Here is a 21,162-nt window from a genome sequence, read left to right as displayed (position 1 = left end):
ACCTAAGTAAGTGGCTCACATCTAGAATGGTCAACATGCAAATCATTCATGCTGGCCAGCCTTGTAAAATAGCTGTGTTCAAGTTACAGGACCAAAAGGTCAGTACCTGTCTGGGGAGGAGCAGTGTCCCTTTATCCTTAGCGCAGTCATATCAGAATTCAAGCACCCAACATGTAGTTTGTTATAGTGCCTTCCTATTTTTTCCATTATAGTTGCATTGACTCAGTGACATCAAATCTAAAATATCTATAGCTGGAATACTAGCTGGCTGGTAGCAAAGCAGCACTGTATTCCTGCTGGCAGGTCCCTGTATGTCCCATTGGCACCCAAAGGTGGGCTCTGAGTGTCCTCACAACAGGACATTTGAGCAGGGGCACAATGAAGGTGTCACCAGCAGTGTTACTTTGCTGGAATGTAATCTCACTAGTGTGTCTGAAGGCTGGAATAGGTGAGTTCAATGATTAAAAGCAAGAGCACAGCAGAGGGAGCAGAGCTCTGTCATGAATCACTTCAGCCCTACACCCAGCGGCCGTGTTGCTTCTCCATGGGAGTTACAGGGATGTGTCCTCAGAGACCTCAGCTGAGAAAGCAGGCTATACCCACAGCACACCAAGCTGGGCCTGCATGCTAACGATTTTGGGTTGTCCACAGGGAGGAATCGAGCCTGGGATGCAGGAACTCAAGTTGTCCATACGGCTCCAGCCAGTCCTCCCTGGTTGTGCTCCTGCTGGTTGATGTTATTCACCTGTTGCAGAGCTGAACTAACAGCTTGCCAGCCTGGGACGAGGAGCTGTGCTGGATGCTCATCTCGCAGCCTCATATAGTATCCTTTGATATGAGGCTGTGTTTTCTTGCCTCCTTGTCTACCCGTTCTGATGACATCTGTTTCATATTTTCCCTTGATAGAAGTTGTGACACATTACAACATACAAAGCCGGGCTGATTCCTAAAGCAGCTTTGTGGAGGGTGCATTAATATGAAAACTATTACGCTCTGCGTGCGAAAGGGGCCAAGCGCTGCCTGAATCCAGTTCTCACTGGGAGCTGGTCCAGTTGTTGCTCCAAAACTGGACCGAGGCTGAGGATACAGCCCTGGATCTTCGGAGGATTTCAAGGGGAAAACTGACAGAGATGTCACCTGGACGATTCGAGGTTTGTTACTTGATCATTGTTATAGTAGCTGGAGAAAGGGACAAGATGCTCCTTGAGGAGCTGGAGAAGATGTATTGTATACCCAAGGCTGCAGAGTGTGGGCACATAAACAGCCTTTACTCCCGTGAGTAAGAGCCCTGGGGTCACTTAACAGTCTTTGCCTTATACGTGTCTGCGTCAAAATGATACTGAAGCTTCCTAATTGGGAGTATTTTAAGTCTAGCTGGTAGTTCCATGTGTGCCTTCTCCCTTTATCTTTTCTTCCTGCTTCTGAATGAGTTTAAATTGACAGCCCTGGGGAGTGAGGTTTCCTCTTATCCAGAGGAGATGCTCGGGATGGCAGGGGAAGCATCACCCCTTCTGCGGGAAGGACCCTGAGACTAGGAGCTTGTTGCGCTGTATATTCTGTCTGCACCGTTATACAATACATAGGTGGGAAAAAATCCATATTAACAGAAATGTCTATACTCTCCCACATCTTCCCCCTACACTTTTCTTTAATGATGACACCAGCCTGGCTAATAAGAAGCATCTTGTGTAAAAAAGAAGGCAATCTCAGACAAGGCTTTCAGAGTTCATTTTGTTGGCAGCTTTTAAAGTGGAGTTTTTTTAGGCTCCTCTGTTTCAAACACCGTAATACTTTTTGAGCTAGTAACGATGAATTACGACAAGCTTTCTTGATATGCCAGGTTATAATCCTTTAGTGTTTTTGTTTATTTCAGAATATAATGGGAATCCATATCAATTATCATGACTGTAAATGTTGTTCCTCTCTACTAGAATATTCATCCTGAGATACATCATCAGATGTTACCTGTTCTGACAATCACATTTTTGTGCCATTGTTGGGCAAGAGAAACAAAGAAAAAACAAAATGTTAAGAGTGTAAGGGATAAAAGAGCGTTGAAACTGTTATTCTTTTCCTGTCTTTGGAACCTCCGAGATCTTGAATGTTTTATTCCCGGCTGTTATTTTGTTACCACAATGCGAATGGAAGTCATTATCCGTATGCATTTGAAGAGAGAAATGATTTTCATAACTTTAAATCCTACAAAGGATTCTAGTAATCTGTTGTGTGCATGCCAAGGTAGAGCTCAGCCTTTCATCTGGTCTGATCCCACCCAGTCAGTATAAAATGTTCCTTTGGTGAATGTCTAACGCACGCGGTATCTTCTGAGAGCAGCAGACAAAAGTGGAAAGAGGAAACCTGGCCTTTAAGGCAGCAGCAGAGGAGTGTGCATGATAAAAAAAGTGCATTTGCAGCCCTGTCTGGTTGGTAAAAGTTTATTTCCATGAGGTTTCAAAGGAAACTTTATTCCTTGTTTTGCTTTGGAAGAACTGTAAGAGGTGACCCCTGTGCAGCCCTGCTTTGCTCTGACATTGCAGCCATCTCGCCAACCACCGCGCGACCCTGCCCAGCCCAGGGACTCATGTCACTGCCATGGCACCTGGTGAGAATTTGCACCTTCAAAAAGTCTTGAACTAGAATGTAAAATTAACAGAGTGATTGTAATGAGCTGAGAAGGAAGGGCCACTTTGGGACAGGCACGATAGTTTATACAACAGTAAAACGTGACTGGATAGTGACAGGTATTTTCTGGTTCAGCATCCTCGATTCAAATCAGACTCTTGCATAAACTGTAGGAAATAAGTTGGCAAGTCCGACTCCATTTTCAGTAGCAGACCCACACTTTCATGGAAGGGTCTGTATCCCATATGGAAGAGCTCCTGCCTCGGTGAGCTTGGGGGCTAAGTAAGACATAAGGAGAAGCAGCAGGGAACAGAGGTGCCGTGAACGTGCTCATCTTGCCTGGTTCACAGTCTTGAGCAGTACTGTCATTTCCACATCTGTGTGTGCGCCCTTCCTTTAGGGTAAGGATTAACTCATCCTCAAAAGGTCACAAGTGCCATTCTCAGGATGTTAATGATGTTAATTAATACTTTCTCCATAGGGTGTTCTTCTTCAGTCTCCCCTACGAGTCCATCATGGAACGTCTGTCTCAGCGGAGGATTGATCCAGTCACCGGGGAAAGGTTAGCACCGATGTCTCATGTTTGACAATTTTTAAGACTGTCAGTGAGATGAAAGGGGCAGATAGACTTTGCAGAAATCTAAGGAAACTCAGGAATATTGTACTCTTGCTTAGGGATTCCTTAAAAGAAAGGTTAAAAATTTCATAGCTACTCAAGTACCAACCTAGCTGCCTGCTGCAGCAAGGTCCTGGGCTCAGAATAATGCATTTTAAAATCCCCGAGACTGAAACCTATAGAAGCAGTAGCTCAGTTCTTAACATATTAATGGTGACTAAATTGGTCGGTAAAATAATGCTGAGCGAGTATGTCTGAAACCTAGCCTAAATACAGATGGTTCTCACCCATTCCCATAGGAATTTTGAAGGCTTTCTGGCTGAAGAAGTGGGAATTTTGCTGTATTTTATTTCCGCCAGCTCCTGTGGTGGTTCCATGTGCTGAGAGACGTTAGCAGGTTTCCTGCTCAGCAGAGCAAACCTGTTTGTGTCCCTGCAAGGTTTGGCTCTCAGATGTGGCATTTCTCTCAGTGGCAGCCACAGCACCTTGTTTCATCAGTGACCTTCGGGTTTATTATCTCCTCCCTTGTTCTCAGGGGAAAAGTTAACAGTGAAATATCTTCCTAAATACCTGGTGGATTTGGTGCTGGGTTTGCAACTTGTGCTTATGGTCTGTTTTTATGATTAATGTAGCAAATAGACACTCTTAAATGTAAAACACTGTTTTAGTATTTCTGGTATTTCAGTGCATCCTATTGAATCAAAGACAAATCAGAGAATCAAAGACAAAACCCTTAAAAATAAAGTCCATAAATATTGGACTCGTGTCAAAGTGGCGCATGATTATTCAGACATTGCGCTCGAGGTGTGATGTTAATTTACAACAAGAGTGATTTGCCCTGTTTTCTTCGTTTTGGTAATAAACGATGTGGTTGTTCAGAAGAAATTACCAGGCCGAGGGAAATCATTCACACATCTTTGCATTTCTTATCATTAGGATTAGCCTGTTCAGTATCTGCTCCAGTTAGCACGCTTTCTTCTTCCAAAATCTGGGGTTTATTCTTTCCAAAGTCTTTGTGAATTGAATTGTTTTAAATGCTGTATCTAATCCTCAGCATTATGTTAAAGCTGTACCGCTGGCCACGGCGTGGTGCAGAGGGTGCCCTTCAGCTGTGCTCTAAATAATCCTAATGTGCAGTGAGCACGGAGTGCACGGCGTCGTGTCAGCGGGGTCCGTAATGCAGCTCTCTGCAGAGACACCAAAACTTGGTTCCTCTCCTTGGGGCTTTTTTTGTTCTGTTGTTGTTTTTTAATATGTCCCAGCACTCATTCCAACAATTTGGCTTTAGAGGGGGGTAAATTGTTTTTGTGCTAAGGCCCAGGAGATGTTTCAGCAGAAATAGTGTAACTGTGGAAGCAAATTTAAATACTGTTTGCTAAGGAGCTTTCAGCATTTGGAAGCCTTTGACAGTAGAGAAACACTGTCCAAGTACTCCTTGGTGTGAAATTCCCCTGAAATCTCCGATTATTGTTTTGAAACCCACACCTAGAAAGAGGCACTTCCCAGGACCTGGAATAAGCAAAAACATAGGAGTTTCTTAGGCAGTAGCTGCGGTGTCCCAGCTCCCGCTGAAGTGGTGGTGTTTGGATCTCATCTCTAGGTATCACACTACATTCAGACCAGCTCCAGCTCTGAAGATCCAGGCCCGTCTCATGCAGAACCCTAAAGACAAGGAAGAAAATATCGAGAGGCGCCTGGAAGCCTATTACAGAAATGCCAAGGAACTGGAGGAGTTTTATGAAGATGCTTTTTACATCAACGCTGACCAAGACCCTCGAGTTGTCTTTGAGTTTATAGAGAGCTGTATCATTAAACCCCTTCCACGTAAGTCCTGACCTGGGAAAAAAATAATTGTTTGGCCTTGTTTGGCATATGCCATGAAATCACGATTTCAATCGTGAATTGCAGTATGAACAAAAAATGTAAAAGGCTTCCTAAAAACAAGGGTGAATTCTTGAAATCTCTTATGTGAGCAGTTGGTTTTAAACTTTCTTTTGCAGTGTTTGAAGTCCTATCCCTGGCAGGTTTTCAAAAGAGTATAAAATTCAACCAGGCTCTGTCTGGGCTGGGTGAAGTAATAAAAGTTAGAGACCATCCTTCACAGGGGAAATCTGAGTTGGCTTGAGAGCCGAGGTATGAAACCCTGTGGCCACAAAATTCATATGTTCAATTTACTTATCTTTTTTTCTGATTTTGTGATTCAGCAATTGGCAGATTTGTCTTGAACATGTAAAACACACATGCAGCTGAGTTGGAATATTAAAATTGTTAGGTGAGTTTGTGTCTCAGTTCACTCCGTACTTTCCATCAAAACCACCCTGGTGCCGCCTGTGCACTTCCCTGGGTGCCTGCTGTACCCCAACACACATGTGAGGGCAGTGATGGAGCTCGCGGCCCAGCGCTGCTCTTCCCCAGACCAAGAGCAGTGTTTTGTAGCCACCAGAGGGACATTTTCACTTCGCCTTAGCCCAGCTTGCTCAACGGTCTCACAAAACAGCCAGGCGGGCACTTTGCACCAGCCATTGCTTCTAGTCTAACCCTGCAGCGGGGACAGGCTCACAAAAAGACTTAGCACAACTTCAGGTAACACCTCAAACCCCAGAAAACAGCTTGATCGCGTTCAGAACCCAATTAAGGGTGAGCTGCAGGAGCAGCGGGGTCACTAAATTGGCTTTTCCTGGGGTGGGAGGTTCTTGGCTTGCGCGGAGCCCCCTGCTCATCTCCTGCTGCCCAGCGGGGCCGGTGCTCCGGGTCGGGCTCCGCGGCAGCCGCGCTGTGCCGGGAGCGCCTCGCCGCAGGGTGCTGACAGCCCGTGCCCTGGCTCAGGCTCTGGCTGGGGAAAGCCACATCCTGAGTTGCTTCTGGCAAAGGGAGTGATTTGTTCTTGTGATCAGAGAACCACTGAGTTTGATGCCTCTATTAGATACTTCCCTTTTGTTTTTCCACTCTCCCCTGTGTATGTAAGGTGATACTGAAAACACTGAGCAGGGACCTGTCCAGGGAACTGGGAGGCGCCTAAACTCTCTCCTCGAAGTCCCTGTGCCTGCTCCTTCCGAAGACTCCAGCAGCCTTTTTGCTTTCAGAGGACTCCTCTGTTCCTTAATGTGAAGTTTGGTTAAGTTTGTGTCTCTGGCTGTTGCTGATTGTGTGTTTAGGTCCCTACGAAGTGCTGCAGGGATGTGCATGCAACATCCCCTTCTCATTCCTGTAAATGCAGGTGAGAAGAGCCTGGCTATACAAACGGCTCCAATGCTGTTATGTTACTTTGGATGTCAGAGTTCAACATCAGACTCCCCCAAACCTTGGAGGGACTCGGGTGGATGGGAATCTGCCTTTCCAGCCTCGAGGATGGCTTTAAAAGCCTTGGAATCCGCAGAGTCCCGTGCGCCTGGTGCGCTGAGGGGCCTGGCCCTGGCACATTTATAACAGTTCTGCTGTTACAAATGTTGGTAACCTACTTGAGCAGCTGGTTTTTGTGCCATTGCTATAAAGATATGGTGTAACACTGGTGCATAATTGGGAGGCCTTCTATTAATAATACATGGGAAGCTCGTCTTGCTAATATCACCTTCATCTGAGTGCTGCTACTAAATATTTTGATAGATGAAATGGGTAGAGAACGTATTTAAATACTGTTTGTACTGCAGCGAGGGTACAAAAGGGACAGCGCATCTTTAATTAGACAGGTACATCTGCTTAATTAATTTAGCTGTAAAGCCCTTTTTTCCTCTTCATTCTTCCATGGATCTGCGGCCGCTCTATTAGTTCTGCTCTGCTGGCTCCATAGGAACTGCGGAGAGGAGGGCGGCTCATTGAGATGCGCCCGGCACGTCCGGGTGCCGCGTCCGGGGTCAGTGGTCAACCCCCCAGGGCCCGGAGCGGGGCTGGAGCCGGAGCGGGAGGGTTAGCAGAACATGCTAATACCCGTGTAGAACGCTCCCTCGGAAACGGCTAAAACAATTGACATTCATTTAATTACTGTAAACGAAACAGCCCCTGCATCACTTTGCATAGCAAAGCCTGTTAATACCAGAAAGGTTCAGTGGATAGAAGAAGGAATTAGGCTTTTATAATTGGAATACAACATTTGAAAAGCAATTTGGTAACTGCGCTGGATTTTATTAGCATCTTATTCTGGCAAAACAAATGTTAAGCAATAAGAAAAACAAGGTAAAGAGGAGGTGGTAACAACACAGCAGGGAACAGGCTTTACTTATTTTATAGTGTGCCCAGTTCTGAACTAGACATCTTTTATCACTCTGTTTTCCAAAGACACTTTGCAGAGAGGGCTGCTTGGAGGTTGTGTTATACCCTATATATTCTGCTGTTAATTATGTTGTTCAGCAACAAGATTAGCCTGTCCAGTTGCTCCACAAGATTTCGTGTCCGCCTGCTCCAAACAACAGATCCTTTGAGGCCGTTCGATGACCGCCAGGCAACTCCCCCATCCTCTAGCACCATCTCTGTGGTTCCTGGGCGAATGCCCTTCCTTCCAGTTTGGTTTCTTGCCTCTCCTTGCAGAATTGGGCGCTTCCTGTGTGATGACATCAGCACAAAAGCCTTGAGCGTGGCTGGTTCTACAGCTGCCCATTCCTGAGCCGCTGTGGGGACTGCGGGGCCGCAGGGAACGGAGGGATGTTTTGGGGCAGGATCCTGAGCGTCAGGGCCCCTTCCCGTGTGGGCAGCGGGAGCTGGATCCATCTGAAGTAGGAACAAACTGGGGTCATCACCCTGTAACTCCTCAGCAGGAGCATTCTCAAAAATAGAATCAGAAAGGTAATTTTTGCCCTGTTTGCATGTTCTTACTTGATACAGAAAAGTTGTGATTTTTTTTTCCCGCTTTATAAGCAGGTTCTCCTTGATACTCTCCTCTTTTCTGGAACAAGAACAGTTCAATTCTACGGAAGAGAAGAAGGTGAATCCAGAAGCTGCTAGTCCAGGTTTGCTGGAGCTGGAGTGCGGCCACTCAGGGCCTTGGGAGGCCGGGGCAGAGGATGAAACTGCGCTGGGGAGGAGAGGGGCAGGTTGTTAGGAGCCCACGTCCTCCCATGTTGTGTGACAGTGGCCTGTGAACTACAGACACTCTGATACTGTGGTGTAGAGATATTTACTGATAGCAACCAACATTGTAGAGACAGGAAAGACCTGGTACAAGTGACTTAACATGACCAGAGTGTTGCTTCCCTCACCAGATGCACAGGATCCAAATGTCCGGGCAGGTGGGACACGACAGCTGTGAGCAGAGTCTGATGTCTGCTCAGACAAGGAGTCACCTGGCTCAGGGAGACCAGGCCCGTGTTTCTGCTCAGAGGGTCTCTCTCCCTTGAAAGTCACTTCCTCAGATCTGTAGAACGACTAAGACTTTCTTTCTTCCTCTCTCATATAACGAAAGATTGAAAGGAAGGGTTCCATTTTTATCTGCGTTGGTCAGCTTAGGCTAAAAGTCATTTATCCTTTTACAGATGAGCTGCAGGGTTATTACCATAGGAAGAGATCTAGTAAGTGGAACAGAAGAGCTGCCTCTCTGCAGTCACTGCGCAGTGTCCATCTCTTCACCTTTACCATATCCTCATAAGTCAAGTTTTTCAAATGTCACAAATGTCATTGAAAAATGTGACTTTTTAGAAGGCATTTAGTCACGTTTGTGGCTCTTCGTCATCCTTGTTAGATCTCTTTGCATTATTGAGGTGAGTGTGGAGTGTTTGTGAAGAGGGAAGCTTGCTTTATGCCAAAGAACCAAGTGCTTTAACTACATCACTCTCCTGCCAGGCTTGGATGCAGGCACCCCCGTGCCTCCCAGGAATTCAGCCCCTTAAAATACACACATTACAAATGAGCATTTTATTTATTTATTTAGAATAAAAAAGGAGCAGGATTACAATGCTACTGTCGCAGTATACAAAACATTCATCCAAGTTTGCTTCACATTTACAAAAGGTGCTATATACACAGCATCAGTATTCACAGCAGCTTTGTCAGCCCCTCCCATGAACCAGGCCTCCAAGGAGTCCAGAAACCAAAGTCTAAAACCCAAATTTGCTTCCTGGAGGCCTGGGGACCATGAGGCCTGCCAGCTACAGCACTTGCACTCCATGATGGAATAAAAATGCATGAAGAGATCAATTAGATTAGCAGAGCAATTAAACAAAACTCTTCTCTGGGCAGGTCCAGTTGGGCGGCTCTCAGGTTTCCCCGTTCAGGGCTGGGCTCCAGGTTAGTGTTCAGAAGGCTGCAGGGCTGCCGTGCCGGGGCCTCCTGCGCAGGCTTCACCAGTGCGTGAATCCTCCCGGGATGAAGAAGCTCCTCCTGGAACATTCCTGTTCTGCTGGAGTCACTGTGGAACATTCCTGTTCTGCTGGAGTCACTGAAGCCCAGGACAGCACAGGGAATCACTCTGCCTTGTCCTGAACCGGAGTGCAGTTAACGTGACTGTGAACACAGTCCTGTCCAGTCACTCGTGTTCAGCTGTGACACTCGTGAGGCCACTCGACTGCCAGGGCTTACGGATGGCAAAACATGAGGAGTTCCAGGTCTTGAGTGAAGACTGCTTAAAAACAGAGTTAGCACTAATAAAAAAGGTGATGGAATGAAAATATTCCAGATGACACCAAGTGCCTGAGAACATCTCCAGTGTAAGATATTAGTATATATGTTGCATTGTTTGAAGCTGAGTATAGCTAAGGATTAATATAGATTGTAATTCAAGGAAAATGTACCTCCTCCATTAGACATGAAGACAGCTGCTCTGCAGGCTTTGCTATACATACATGCTAATTTCTATGAATTGTGGAAAAACTATCCTGGATTGTGACCCCCATCATCCACCTTGCTCAGCTAGGGCTCCTGCATCTTCAGACAGGTCGGGCAGAGTCTGCGTTTACAAAAGCCAACTCGAGTGGTTCTTGTTCACTTGCATGGAGGGGAAAAGCAGCTGCACCAACCTGGTATTTAACAGTGAAGCTGTGAACGAGCAGGCATCTCCACGTGGAGGTTTGTACCAGGGCTTGTTAAAAGAGGGAGGAAATTAAAAATATGTCTTGAATTCAATCAGGGTAACTTGTGTATTTACCAGCTTGATATAGAAACTTCCCAAAGATGCTTTAAAAGGTAAAACTAGAGGGGAACTGGGATAGAGAAGTAATATTTAAGTATTTCCTTTTCTTCTGGTTCATTTACATGGTTAAAATTGGGTTCTAACTGTGACTTCTGCCATGACTAACAACGCTTTTGAGCCTGAGACTTTTACTGCTTTTATTTCCAGCTGCAAAAATAACACAAACTAGGTTAGAGCTCTGTGGTAACAAGTTTTGAAGTTTACTATATTCTGATAATCACGGGACTAGTTCTAAGTACACACTTACCAGGTGAGTGCCAGAAAGAAAGGGCAATTGAAACTCGATGGCAAGGACCAGGGACTGATACAAAATACTATTGAGTTCTTTATTGTGATCCATGGTAGGAAGAGGCATGGAGTTGTCTCTGATGCACCCAGCTCTGTTCAAGCCAAGTGGCAGACTTGGAAACCGAGGGATATTCTCCTCTTACTACAGTGCTGCTGTTCAGTGAGCCCCCTGAAGATCAGCTATTGGTGGTAGCATCTGACTGACCTTGCTATCTGTCACACACACAATGCTTAGATGTTGTCAAAGACCCAACCTGAACGATGAGCTCAAACCCTGCTCCCTTGGGAGGGCTCTGGGGAGCAGGAATTGCTTCCTCTGCTGATTCTAAGGCCATTCCCACAGATGGCAAATGAGACTCTCATGTGGTGCTTCCGAGACTGTCCACTGCTCCACAAACTGGATCGGTGACAAAGAAAGGGCTTTGTAGTTGGAAAGTTAAATTGTACAAAGAAGTCTCCTTAAGTGTTACGGCATAACTACTCCAGCATGATTTGTTACTCTTTAACAAGAGCTATAAATATCTGCCTTCAGTAAGGTTATTCAGTATTTTCTTTGACTTTTAGGGTATTTTATTCGTAATTACTCACTGTACCTTTTATAGTCTATTAAGTATAGTCTCAAACTAAAGGGGAGTCTCAACAGGGTGAATGAAGAGTAAAAACTGTTATCTCCAAACATGTCTAGTAAAAACACCCTTGATATTTTGATATATAGAGAAGCCAATGGTAGTTCCATGAGGTACAAGCAGCAAATCTTAAAGGACAATGACAAATGGCTTTAGACACTGAACATATAATGTCTGTGGCTTATGAATCCTCAGGTGCAACAGCAAATACTATAATCCCTTAAAAATTTATAAGCAGTGCATCAAAAAGAGGTTAGTCTCTGGAGTACTACTCTTAAACTGCCCCCTTTGAGATATGTGGCCTCGGTATTTACAGGGTAAAAACTTAGTGGGATAAACTCTGACTTAATGGGATTTGTTCTTTGCATATGTAACATTGTGTCTCAAAACAGGCTGCGTCTTAATACTGGATAGTTCTAGTGTGTATTAATTTGGGAGGAAACTTGCTTAAATAGCAACACAGAGCAAGGATCTGGCTGGTGATGCTCATGTCTTCCTCCTCCACTGAGGATTAAGATGGGATTTTGACTAGGAAAGCATTAGGGATGACATGAGAGAATTTATCGGGGTGTCGCTGTGGCTCTGTGAATTATAACAGGCATGGGACTAAACCCCGCGTTCCTAGAGCTGCAAGCAGTTGAGTCCAGAACAGATACAGTTTCTTGAGAAGGAAATCTCACCTGGTAATGGAGCAGAAAGATCCAATGGGATCAACACTGGAGGTTAAATTTTACTCGTCTGAGATGTGCTACACTATTCAAGTCCAGAGTAGCTAAAATACACTTGGAGACCAGGGATGGTTTAAAAAGCAAAGCAAAACAAAAAGCACAATACCTCTTTACCCGCTGTGAATGGGTCAGGGTGAGAAGTGAAAGCTTTGTGCTAAAGGATCTCCACTGGCATGCAGACAAAGCCGACATCGTTGGCTTTAAAATTCCATTCTCCCAGCAGTCATAAATCAGGTTAAATAAACTGGCAATGGTTTACTGAGTATCTACTACCTTGAAAGACAGGAAAATAAACATTAATGCTGAAAGCAGATGTACTTGCTTCTAAATGTCTAGAGCATTCAACTCAGTCCAGGGGAGCTGGAGAACTGCTAGGAGGAGCTGTGAGGCCTTAATCCAATCATAACATATTGAATGTTCTGATCTGCTAGATTTAAACACTACAGATTCTTACTAGGTCTTTAAACCAAGATCAGGGAAATGATCTTTGACAGCTTTTTTAAGCATTTGCATGTAGTTCTGGAAAGCTCTTGCCTCTTCCATCATCAGCTGGATTTTGGAACCAGAACCCCTGCTGAGCAATGGGGCAGGGCTGCTTGGGCAAGGACTTGCAGCCTCTAGTGAAAACGGTACCGCTACTGCCATGGACAAACCTGATGAGTTCAGGGTGATGTAAACTGCCATGGACAAACCTCCTGATGAGTTCAGGGTGATGTAAACTACCATGGACAAACCTCCTGATGAGCTCAGGGTGATGTAAACGGCCCCCCGCCACCCTCCAGTCAAGACCAGGAAGGGAGGAGAACGTCAGTGCGGCCCTGGGCACAGGACTGGCTCAGACAGCACCCAAGGGGCTACTCTGACCTTGTCTTACTGGATGCCATCAAGAACTACACGTTCCCTCTTTGCAGACACACCAAAATCACGTCAATTTTCAAGTCACAGCAATAGAAAACTAAACATTTCTTTAATACAGTCATTGTATCACTTCCAGGGATATTTACAAATAAGACTATTTTACAGATAAATGTGCTTATGCTGTTCTAATCTACTATATTAGTAATTAGTCAAAGCACTATCATGCTTAACGCATGAAACACTGAACAGAAAGGACACCTGACTTGTTTAAATGTTAGCTGAAGAAAACTGCTTCTACTGAAGGTGAAGATCAGGAAGATATGCATAGTCATTAAATCAAGGAAACTTGAGCACCAATCCACACATGCATTGTTGGAGACTGACACTGTCAGGACAATTCCTTGATTTTTCTCAAATACTAATAAGGGACTTCACACACAAACAGAAATGTCATGAATCACAGACAGGGCCACACACTTGAGTGTCCAGCTTGGTACTTCCAAGAATGCAAATACATAAACTTTGGATTATTAGAGGACATGATTTTAAGTTAACACGACAAACAGTAGCAAACAACCATACACACTTTGGAGGAATTACTCCTCTAATGCTGCATAGCAAGTTGATTCTCCTGTTCCCCAGATGAGTTGGGTGCTAAAGACAAAAGGACTTTTATTTTTCCTATAGCGTGGTTAGAAAGCAGAGTAAGTTTTGGGGCTCAGCCATGCAATATTGCGGGCATACTTAGGAATCCCTTGATGATTAAGGCAGGTTTTTGTAAGAATAGCTTCACCAGGCTCTGTAACCAACCATGGAAACTTTAGAGGAGACATCTTTTGTACAGATTACTGTTGTTTTTACTGTTGTTATTAAAAGACTGTCAGCTGGGAGAGATTACTTGTGTATTAAATTTCTGTAAAATACCAAAAAGTCTCAATTCAATTGAAAATTGGAAGAGATGATACCTGTTGGCAGAGGCTTAAGTGAAACAAGAGGTACATATGTTGGCAAAAGCTAGGAAGTGGTTAGAAGTTATTCAGAAAAGAAAAGCAGGGTAAGAGACTTGAGCACTGAAAATTATACATATATATATATATATTAGTATTCAATCTAATTGCTAATAGTTTAATAGTTGTTATTTAAAAATTCTTCTTACTCATCCACATTTGACCCAGGCAGCTAGTGTCAGCCTTCTGGCTGAGACACAGTTATAACTGTCAGGAAAAGTAGAGTTATTCTTTTAAACTTTAAATGAAACCAATATAATGGCCAATTTCTTTCATGTGGCTAGAACTGCCATATGCTTTACTCTGCAAGAAATCAGAACCACAAATTATTTTGAGTTTAATATTCTGCAGCAAGGGCCTGTGCTTGCTAACAAGCAAACAAACAGCACGAGTTGAAGCCTTCTCTACCCACCGCAGTATCTGAGAGGCAGCTCCTCTGTTCTCATCCTGGCCTTGAGGAAATCATGCAGGTGCCAGGCAGAAAGGCCAGCTCAGACTGAACGCTCGAGACTTCTGCTCCTTTCGGTAAAAGGAAGCGTGTCCAATCAACTGCTGATGCCCCAATGGGGTGCGTTTCCAAACGGCTTTAGGAACTTGCTTTTCTGGATGTGCTCCTGTTTCTGGACCAGGCTCTGGATGAAGGATTTTCTAAATCCTCCACTGTTCTATTTACACAGTTGTGGACAGTGTCTTTCCCTTCAGTAAAGCGCGTACTTCCACACTCAATACCCGTCGAGACGGAAGGGAGCCTTTGCAGTAGAGAAAAAACATCTTTACACAGCTCTTCTCTAGAACACAGGAGAATCACAGAACGTACATGGTCCTTGCAATAACCTCTTGATCCATTCAGGATCTGGAAAACACAAAACCAAACCAAACCAAAAACCACTTAAGCTGCAGATAAAAACAGAAAAGACATTAAGTTAGGTAAGAATGATGAAGCGGGTCGGAGCAGTTTACCTTCTGGGGTTGGATGCCGTGCGATGCTGTCATGAAGCAAACACCTCCTGTACACCAGGCTTTGGCAGGATTGGTAGGTTAAAAAGCACCTGTGAAAGAATAACTTTTATTGTTGGATGTTTGTCTCCTGCTCCTGCGCTCTGACTGAAGCTGGATTCTATTCCCAGGAACCCTAGTTTCCCAAGAGTAAGGGCAGTAGGGAGCCATAAGAATACCAGAATTTAAATAACTCAAGTATATGGAACTCCCAAGTATACCCAATTATGCAGGACTTTGTAAAGAGAAAAGGCCAAAAATCAACAGACTACAGAAAAAGACAAGTGTCTCCACTGGCAACATGCAATGAAAAGGGGGAAATGTTTGAAGGTTATTGTGCAGGGAAGCACTGGTGCATCTTTAACGGAACGTAGCAACTACCTGGTCAAAATAGCATGTGAGATCTGCTAGGTAAAATTTAGAAGGTAAATCCTTTTCTTTTATGTGTAGGACTACTGACTTACTGAGTCTTCAGGGACAATTGCCCACATCAATATACTGGTGTTGAATGATTTCCTTTTCCAGATGTTCCAAAATGTGTCTGACTTCTCAGCATAGTTCTTACCAATTGCTTTTTGTTAAATTGATTTGTGTGCTGGCTACTTGAGCGTTTGAAAACGCTCTCTCTCATCTGCTATTCCAAAGGATTGCTTGTGCTTGATGTTTTTCCCTCTATTTTCTCCTGCCCCGCCCTCCCACTTGAAGAAAGATGTTGATGATCAAAAGCATTTTATCTTGAAAACAGCATACTGAGAAGCTAACCAAATTCAGTCTAGGGTGCCGCCTCTCTCAGGGGAAGATCTGGCCAGCAAAAAAGTGCAATTAACTGCAGCATGGATTACATGCTCTGTGCCTTTTTACTCCCACACTAGGAAAATGTTTTAGGTTAGCTACTTAAGTGCAAGTAATCTATCCAGGGGAAAGAGGAGAAAGGCAAAAGCTCTTAAAGAACAGATTACCTGAGCCAGATATGTCCATTGGAGCAAACTGCCTGTTTGCGATCAGTGAATGGCAGGATCTCTTTACACAAGCTGCAGTGCTCTGGAAAAGTCTGTTTGTTCATTTTCTTTAAGATGTGCCCAATCAGCACCTAGGAATACACAGCAGTCAGCGCTGTTTATTGCAAGAGAGCTGCCTCCTGAAAGGTGAAGTCTCTCAGGTTACTGTGATTTCGGAATATGATACAGGATGCAAAGATCTATCCACTTCACTGCATTAAAACACAAAAATCTAAGCCCAAGGTGGTCAGAGTTGGATTACTTCAATTTTTCATGTATTCCTTATGATTTGTTCTGCATTAAAGGGATACAGAACTTAAGAGCACCCTTAGGTTAGGCTAATTGCAAATTTAAAAGCATGGGAGAACCAAATATCCCACCTTGGAGGATGCCAGTGACTGTTGCAGCAATGCTTTCAAACTCTCCTGCCTATTACAGTGGATATACCCAAAAAATTCTGTTTGGAAACTAGATGGGTGAATATCTTTAGTTGTTATCTTATAAACTTTTTATATATATACACACTAGTAGAACACATTTATGCAATCAAATTTATTACTTAAGTGTCTTTGATATTTCAGTAGATACAAACCACATCTCAAGGACCTTTAAACTCTGGCAGCAAGCTGAGTAGATGAAAGAATTTTTAAGTCAGCTTTCAAATGGGCATACACAGAAATATCTTGCCTACAAGATAAGAAAAGCAATCTCAAGCCTTCATAATTCATAATAATAATTCATAATAGTTGGAGGATGCTAGAAAACACAGCAGTTCTGCCAGGATCCTTGCATTACCGAGGAGCACGTAGCTGTGGCCTGCTTGCCTATCAGCTCAGCAGAGACAACCACATCACATCAGTAATGGACCCTGTGCTCGTTCCCTCTGTTCCTTTCTGGTTGCAATACAAAGGTTGATTTTTATTTTTAGATTTCAAGTGACTCAAGGATTCAGGTACTAGAAAGAACTGTTCTCTATTCATACAAAGAGGTACAAATAGAGACATCTGACACATTCCTGTCCTTGAATCTTAAGAGCTGGGAGGCTGGTAGCAGAATTTTCTCAGTGAAGGTACCTTTGTCTGACATCTATATTCAGAAAGCTTCATTGCTCCATGTAGGATTCTCTGATCACTCATTTCCTGCTACACTTTTGCTCTATGTATTGCAGCAGTTAAGGTGCTGTGCTTGGAGTGGTGCTTTTTATTTTGGTAGTGGTGTTGCAAATACGGGAAGCATTTGTGTCCCCCGCCAAGCGTTCAGTTATGCCTGTTTTTGGTAATTTTTGTAATTTTTCAGTTAATGCCTGCAGGTTCCGGCTACAGATCTGCGTTTCATAAAACAAAGACATTGAGTCAACCACTTATTTCAGTCCTGCATAAAGTCACTGGATGTAACTCGTACAACATGATCACTTTCTGACTTTCTACAACTCATCTTCTCTCTGAAGGTTAATGGAGCACTGACAGGCCCAAATGTACCAGTTGTCACAGCATTTTCAATTAAACAACTTTAAAATTGATATTGTAACTCAGAAAAATTGCAACAACAGGTATACCTAAAGGAACTATCTCCCAAACTCAGTTCTGCACAATGATATATTAAGCAAACTTAGCCAGAGAAACTGATATTCTTTTTAACCACTTCTTTTCAACTAAGCTCATTAACAGCAGTAAATAAACTGCAATCCTCTCCCTCACTCTGAAAAAAAAAGCTTGGGCACGTTTACTTTTTATTACTCTTCACCTGATCAAAACTTCCACAGCTCTATTTACATCCCCTCCACCCCAGCTCCCTAATGGCAAGGAAGGAGAACCCAAGCTGGGTCCTGTGCGGAAGCTGATCTGAAAGCATTAACGATCACGGTGCTGCCTCCCGCCACCCCCAAAGTTACGTTTCCATGAAGGATGCAGAGCAGGGAAACAGCAGCAGCTCGTGACACGGGGTCCCCAGAACATAGAGGTGCACTTACGCGCGCCGTTCTGTCCTCATATCCTTCATCGGACATTAAGAAGTCACAGACTCCTCTGGTGGGAATACTGGTGTTTTCTGTAATCCATGTGTGCAGATAAACTTCTCCCAACACTCGTTTCATGTGTTCTCGTGTCAAGTGCATTTCTACTGCCTCAATTTGTGCCTGTATTTCAAGGAGTTTTTCTTCCATTGGTTCACGGCCTCCCACGTCACCCGACTGAGGAAGAGAATCATCTGCAGTGTCATCTACGTCCATAGCTTTGCCTGTGTCGCACAGATTCTGCTTGTTGGCTTGTTTAGAAGTTCCTTCATCCTGATCATCTTCAGTGCTGCCCATCCCCGGGGAGTCTGATATCAAGATTTTTGCATCCTCGTGTGAAGGTCTCCAGAGGACCTCTGAGGGAGCCTTCTGCATTGACTGGTACAGAATTCTGAGCAGAAATAGCTTAAACCGCCAGAAGTAAGTAGAACCACAGCTCTCAATCTTTTTATCCAGTGCTTCCTGCAAGAACTGAGGAATATGTTTATCCTTCAAAATTTTCCAGCGCACAAGATCTGTCAGGTCCACCTGCCGGAAAAGATTCTGAACGGATGATTCCAAGAGCTGGGCAGCTGCCTCCTCAAAAGTTTTAAGGGTTACAAACTGTACTTGATAGTTTTTGTTCACAGGGTGAAGACCGTTAGTCATGCCCTCTGTTGTGATAACTGCTAAGTATGCCCCACATGGGCTAACAGCTATTCCATGAGTCCTTACAGAGCCAAACACTTCAGAGAGCTTAATCAGCTGGTGCTCAAACTTTAAAGCAACGTCTGTGAATATAGGAATCAGCTGCCTTACCTTTCCATCGCTGGAGCAGGTATACACCGTGCCGTTCTGTTTGTCTGCAGTCATAGACACAATTGGCAGAGAATGAAGTCCTGTAACATGGGAATTGTGGACATTCAAACCTGCTTTGGATATCAACAGGAGACACCAAAACACGTAAGGTCCTCTTGCAGCCACCACTAAGCTACAGCTACATTTCTGGTACGGGTGGTAAAGAGGAATACATTTGATACTCTGCACTGGCAACTGGTCCATTTCTTGCCACAAAACTACAGGCTGCCTCAGCGTGAAGTAGCCTTTAACTGCCTTTAGATTGACAGGAAGGATTTTAACAGGTCCAAAAGCACTCCCTACAATGAGTCCACTCATTTTTCGGTTGTTATGTTCATATTCCCACCAAGACAAGACACTTGGAGAACTGATTCCAGACTCTATGGTATTGCAAGAAGTAATTGATTCCTTACCCAAAAACGGCAGCTGAAACTGCCAAACTGCAATGTTACCATTTTCAAAGAGCACTGCTAAGAGCACGCTGCCAACATCCCGGCATTCGTTGTTGTGTTTAACCTGCTGAGTGGTGCAGATGCCAGACCACTCCATGCGCACTGGCGTCTGCATGCTGTGTCGTCGCTGAAATTCCGCAAAGTCACCTAGTTCTGCCCGGGGAGTCTCCACCTTGGAAAGTCTGTAACTGGCTTCATACAAACGCTCCCCGTAAACTTCTGTCAGGTCAACCAAGTGCACCCACTGCAGTCTGTTGAGGTTGGCGTGGATGGTTAATCGATTGTCCATGGTTAAAGCTGCAAGCAGGCATCTTCCGTTAGCGTCGCAGCCCAAGGGCGACCAGCTGGAATACTTGAATCCTCGCATGGGTGGCAGGGACTTTCCTTCAGGATTAAATACTCTGTCTAACATAAAAGCTTGACTAACTGTTGGATCCACAGAATTTGCAAACTTCTCCTTACATTCTGCTACTTCCTTTTTTGGACCAACCTGAAAGACAACAAAAAAAGGAGAACTCTTAAATAAGCTGCAGCATGTTATCTGAGGAAGACTCTCCTAGTTGATTCCTATTTGCAATAGAGCATCCTCCACTACAACTTATACTAAGGTGTTCCATTGGTTAAATTAACCCCAATGTTAAAGGCTCAGGTCTCATTGTTGGCCTGAAATTGTAGTTTTGACTTTCAGCTGTCAAATCTTTGTCTACTGGACTGAAAGACTGTTTTTCTACTCGCCTTTTCTCAACTATGTTCCTCAAGGAATCTATAATAACATTCAAATTGTAAAGCGACAATATTTTAACTCAACTAAAGTTATTCCGTGTTCTCGCGGTTGTTTTGGGAAAGCAGCTTCAGATCCACAACAGCATCTTGTTTTCCCATGCTTTTGAAGTGAGTAACTACAGCGCACCTAACAGTTGAGGCAACTGCCTTAGCGAACACCTTAACATCACCATTAGACCTCCTGCTGTCCAACGTATTCGTGTTTTCTATGTTTAGTTAAAACAAGCAAAAAAGGCATTCGGCTCTTGTGCATGAGATCATAGCTTAAAAGATTAGCACAGATCGTGAGTAAAAGCTTTTAACTTCACAGACCATTTTCTCAATAAAGTTGCCCAGGATGCAGTGGCTGAAGATTTGCAGCCCTTGATGAGGCTGTCACTGCCTTTAAGGACGTGTGTGTGTGTCAAGGAGGGTCCCCAGCCTCCCAGGGGAGCGCACGGGGCTCACGCGTCACCTCATGCTGAGGCGACAGGGAGGATGGGAGCTGTCCATGGCTACGGAGCGTTACAGAAACTCATTTATTGTGTCCGGGAGAGGGTGTCACGCTACGGGGATGAGCCGGGAGGGCGACAGGAGCCTCGCAGCAAGCGGCCTCGCGTCGCTGTCACCCAAGGCAGCTCCGCTCGCTCCTCAGCGGGAACCCAGGCCCCGGAGGCAGCGGCCGGCTGGGCCCCGCGGTCCCGGTCCCGGTGCCGGCCTCACCTTGAGGCGGCAGGCGGCGGCGGGCGCGGGCACGGCCGTGCGGTGGATCACCATGTCCTGCGCGCCGCTGTGCACGTCGCTGAGCTGCTCGAGGACGGCGATGCTGCGGGCGGTGCTCACCGACACCCGGTGATCCTCCGACCAGGCGAGCGGCTCGAGGCCGCTGGCGCCGTGCTGCAGCCGCACGGCCGGCTCCCGCCGCAGCGCCGTCAGGCGGAACCCGGCGCTCGGCCCCGCCGCCTCCTCGGCCAGCGCGTCCAGGGGCAGGAGCGGCGGCCGCTCCGCCGCGCCGCTGCCCCCGCGCGCCGCCGCCATCTTCCCGCTGCCTCCCGGCCGCGCACGCGCCGCCCGCGAGGCCCCCGCGGCCGCCCGCGCCGCTGCCCGCCACGAGGCAGCGCGGGGAAGCGGCGCCGCTGCCTCCTCCGGGGCCGCCCGCGGGGACGGAGCGGCGGCGGCGGCGGCGGCGGCTGCGCTCGCCCCGGGGACGGCCCGGCCTCGGCTGCGCTCAGGCGGCGGCGCGGGCG

General features: G+C 45.4%; 2 protein-coding genes across 3 annotated transcripts in view; one reads left to right on the top strand and one right to left on the bottom strand.

Annotated features, from left to right (window-relative positions):
* AK8 (adenylate kinase 8) overlaps positions 1-5,515 on the top strand; it is a 61,315-nt gene extending 55,800 nt beyond the window's left edge. For both annotated transcript variants that reach the window (XM_088525309.1, XM_088525308.1), the window contains 2 exons: positions 3,104-3,184; positions 4,839-5,515. In XM_088525309.1, coding sequence (XP_088381435.1) covers positions 3,104-3,184; positions 4,839-5,073 — 316 coding nt within the window. In that variant the 3' untranslated portion in view covers positions 5,074-5,515. The remainder of the gene's footprint in view (positions 1-3,103; positions 3,185-4,838) is intronic.
* A 6,648-nt stretch (positions 5,516-12,163) lies between these two features.
* On the bottom strand, positions 12,164-20,953 carry GTF3C4 (general transcription factor IIIC subunit 4). Its single transcript, XM_088525438.1, has 6 exons — positions 20,639-20,953; positions 17,823-19,643; positions 15,815-15,945; positions 14,820-14,908; positions 14,272-14,712; positions 12,164-12,267 (listed from the first exon to the last, which is right to left on the bottom strand). Exons 1-5 carry the CDS (start codon positions 20,951-20,953, stop codon positions 14,648-14,650), a joined length of 2,421 nt encoding a protein of 806 aa, XP_088381564.1. The 3' UTR covers positions 12,164-12,267; positions 14,272-14,647.
* Between the last annotated feature and the right edge of the window lie 209 nt (positions 20,954-21,162).

Source organism: Tinamus guttatus, unplaced genomic scaffold (assembly GCF_059628265.1).
Source record: "Tinamus guttatus ecotype Peru unplaced genomic scaffold, ASM5962826v1 Tinamus_guttatus_pri_ptg000226l, whole genome shotgun sequence".
Lineage (NCBI taxonomy): Eukaryota > Metazoa > Chordata > Aves > Tinamiformes > Tinamidae > Tinamus > Tinamus guttatus.
Note: the sequence above shows the minus strand (reverse complement) of the source record. Positions and strands in the feature narration are given on the sequence as shown.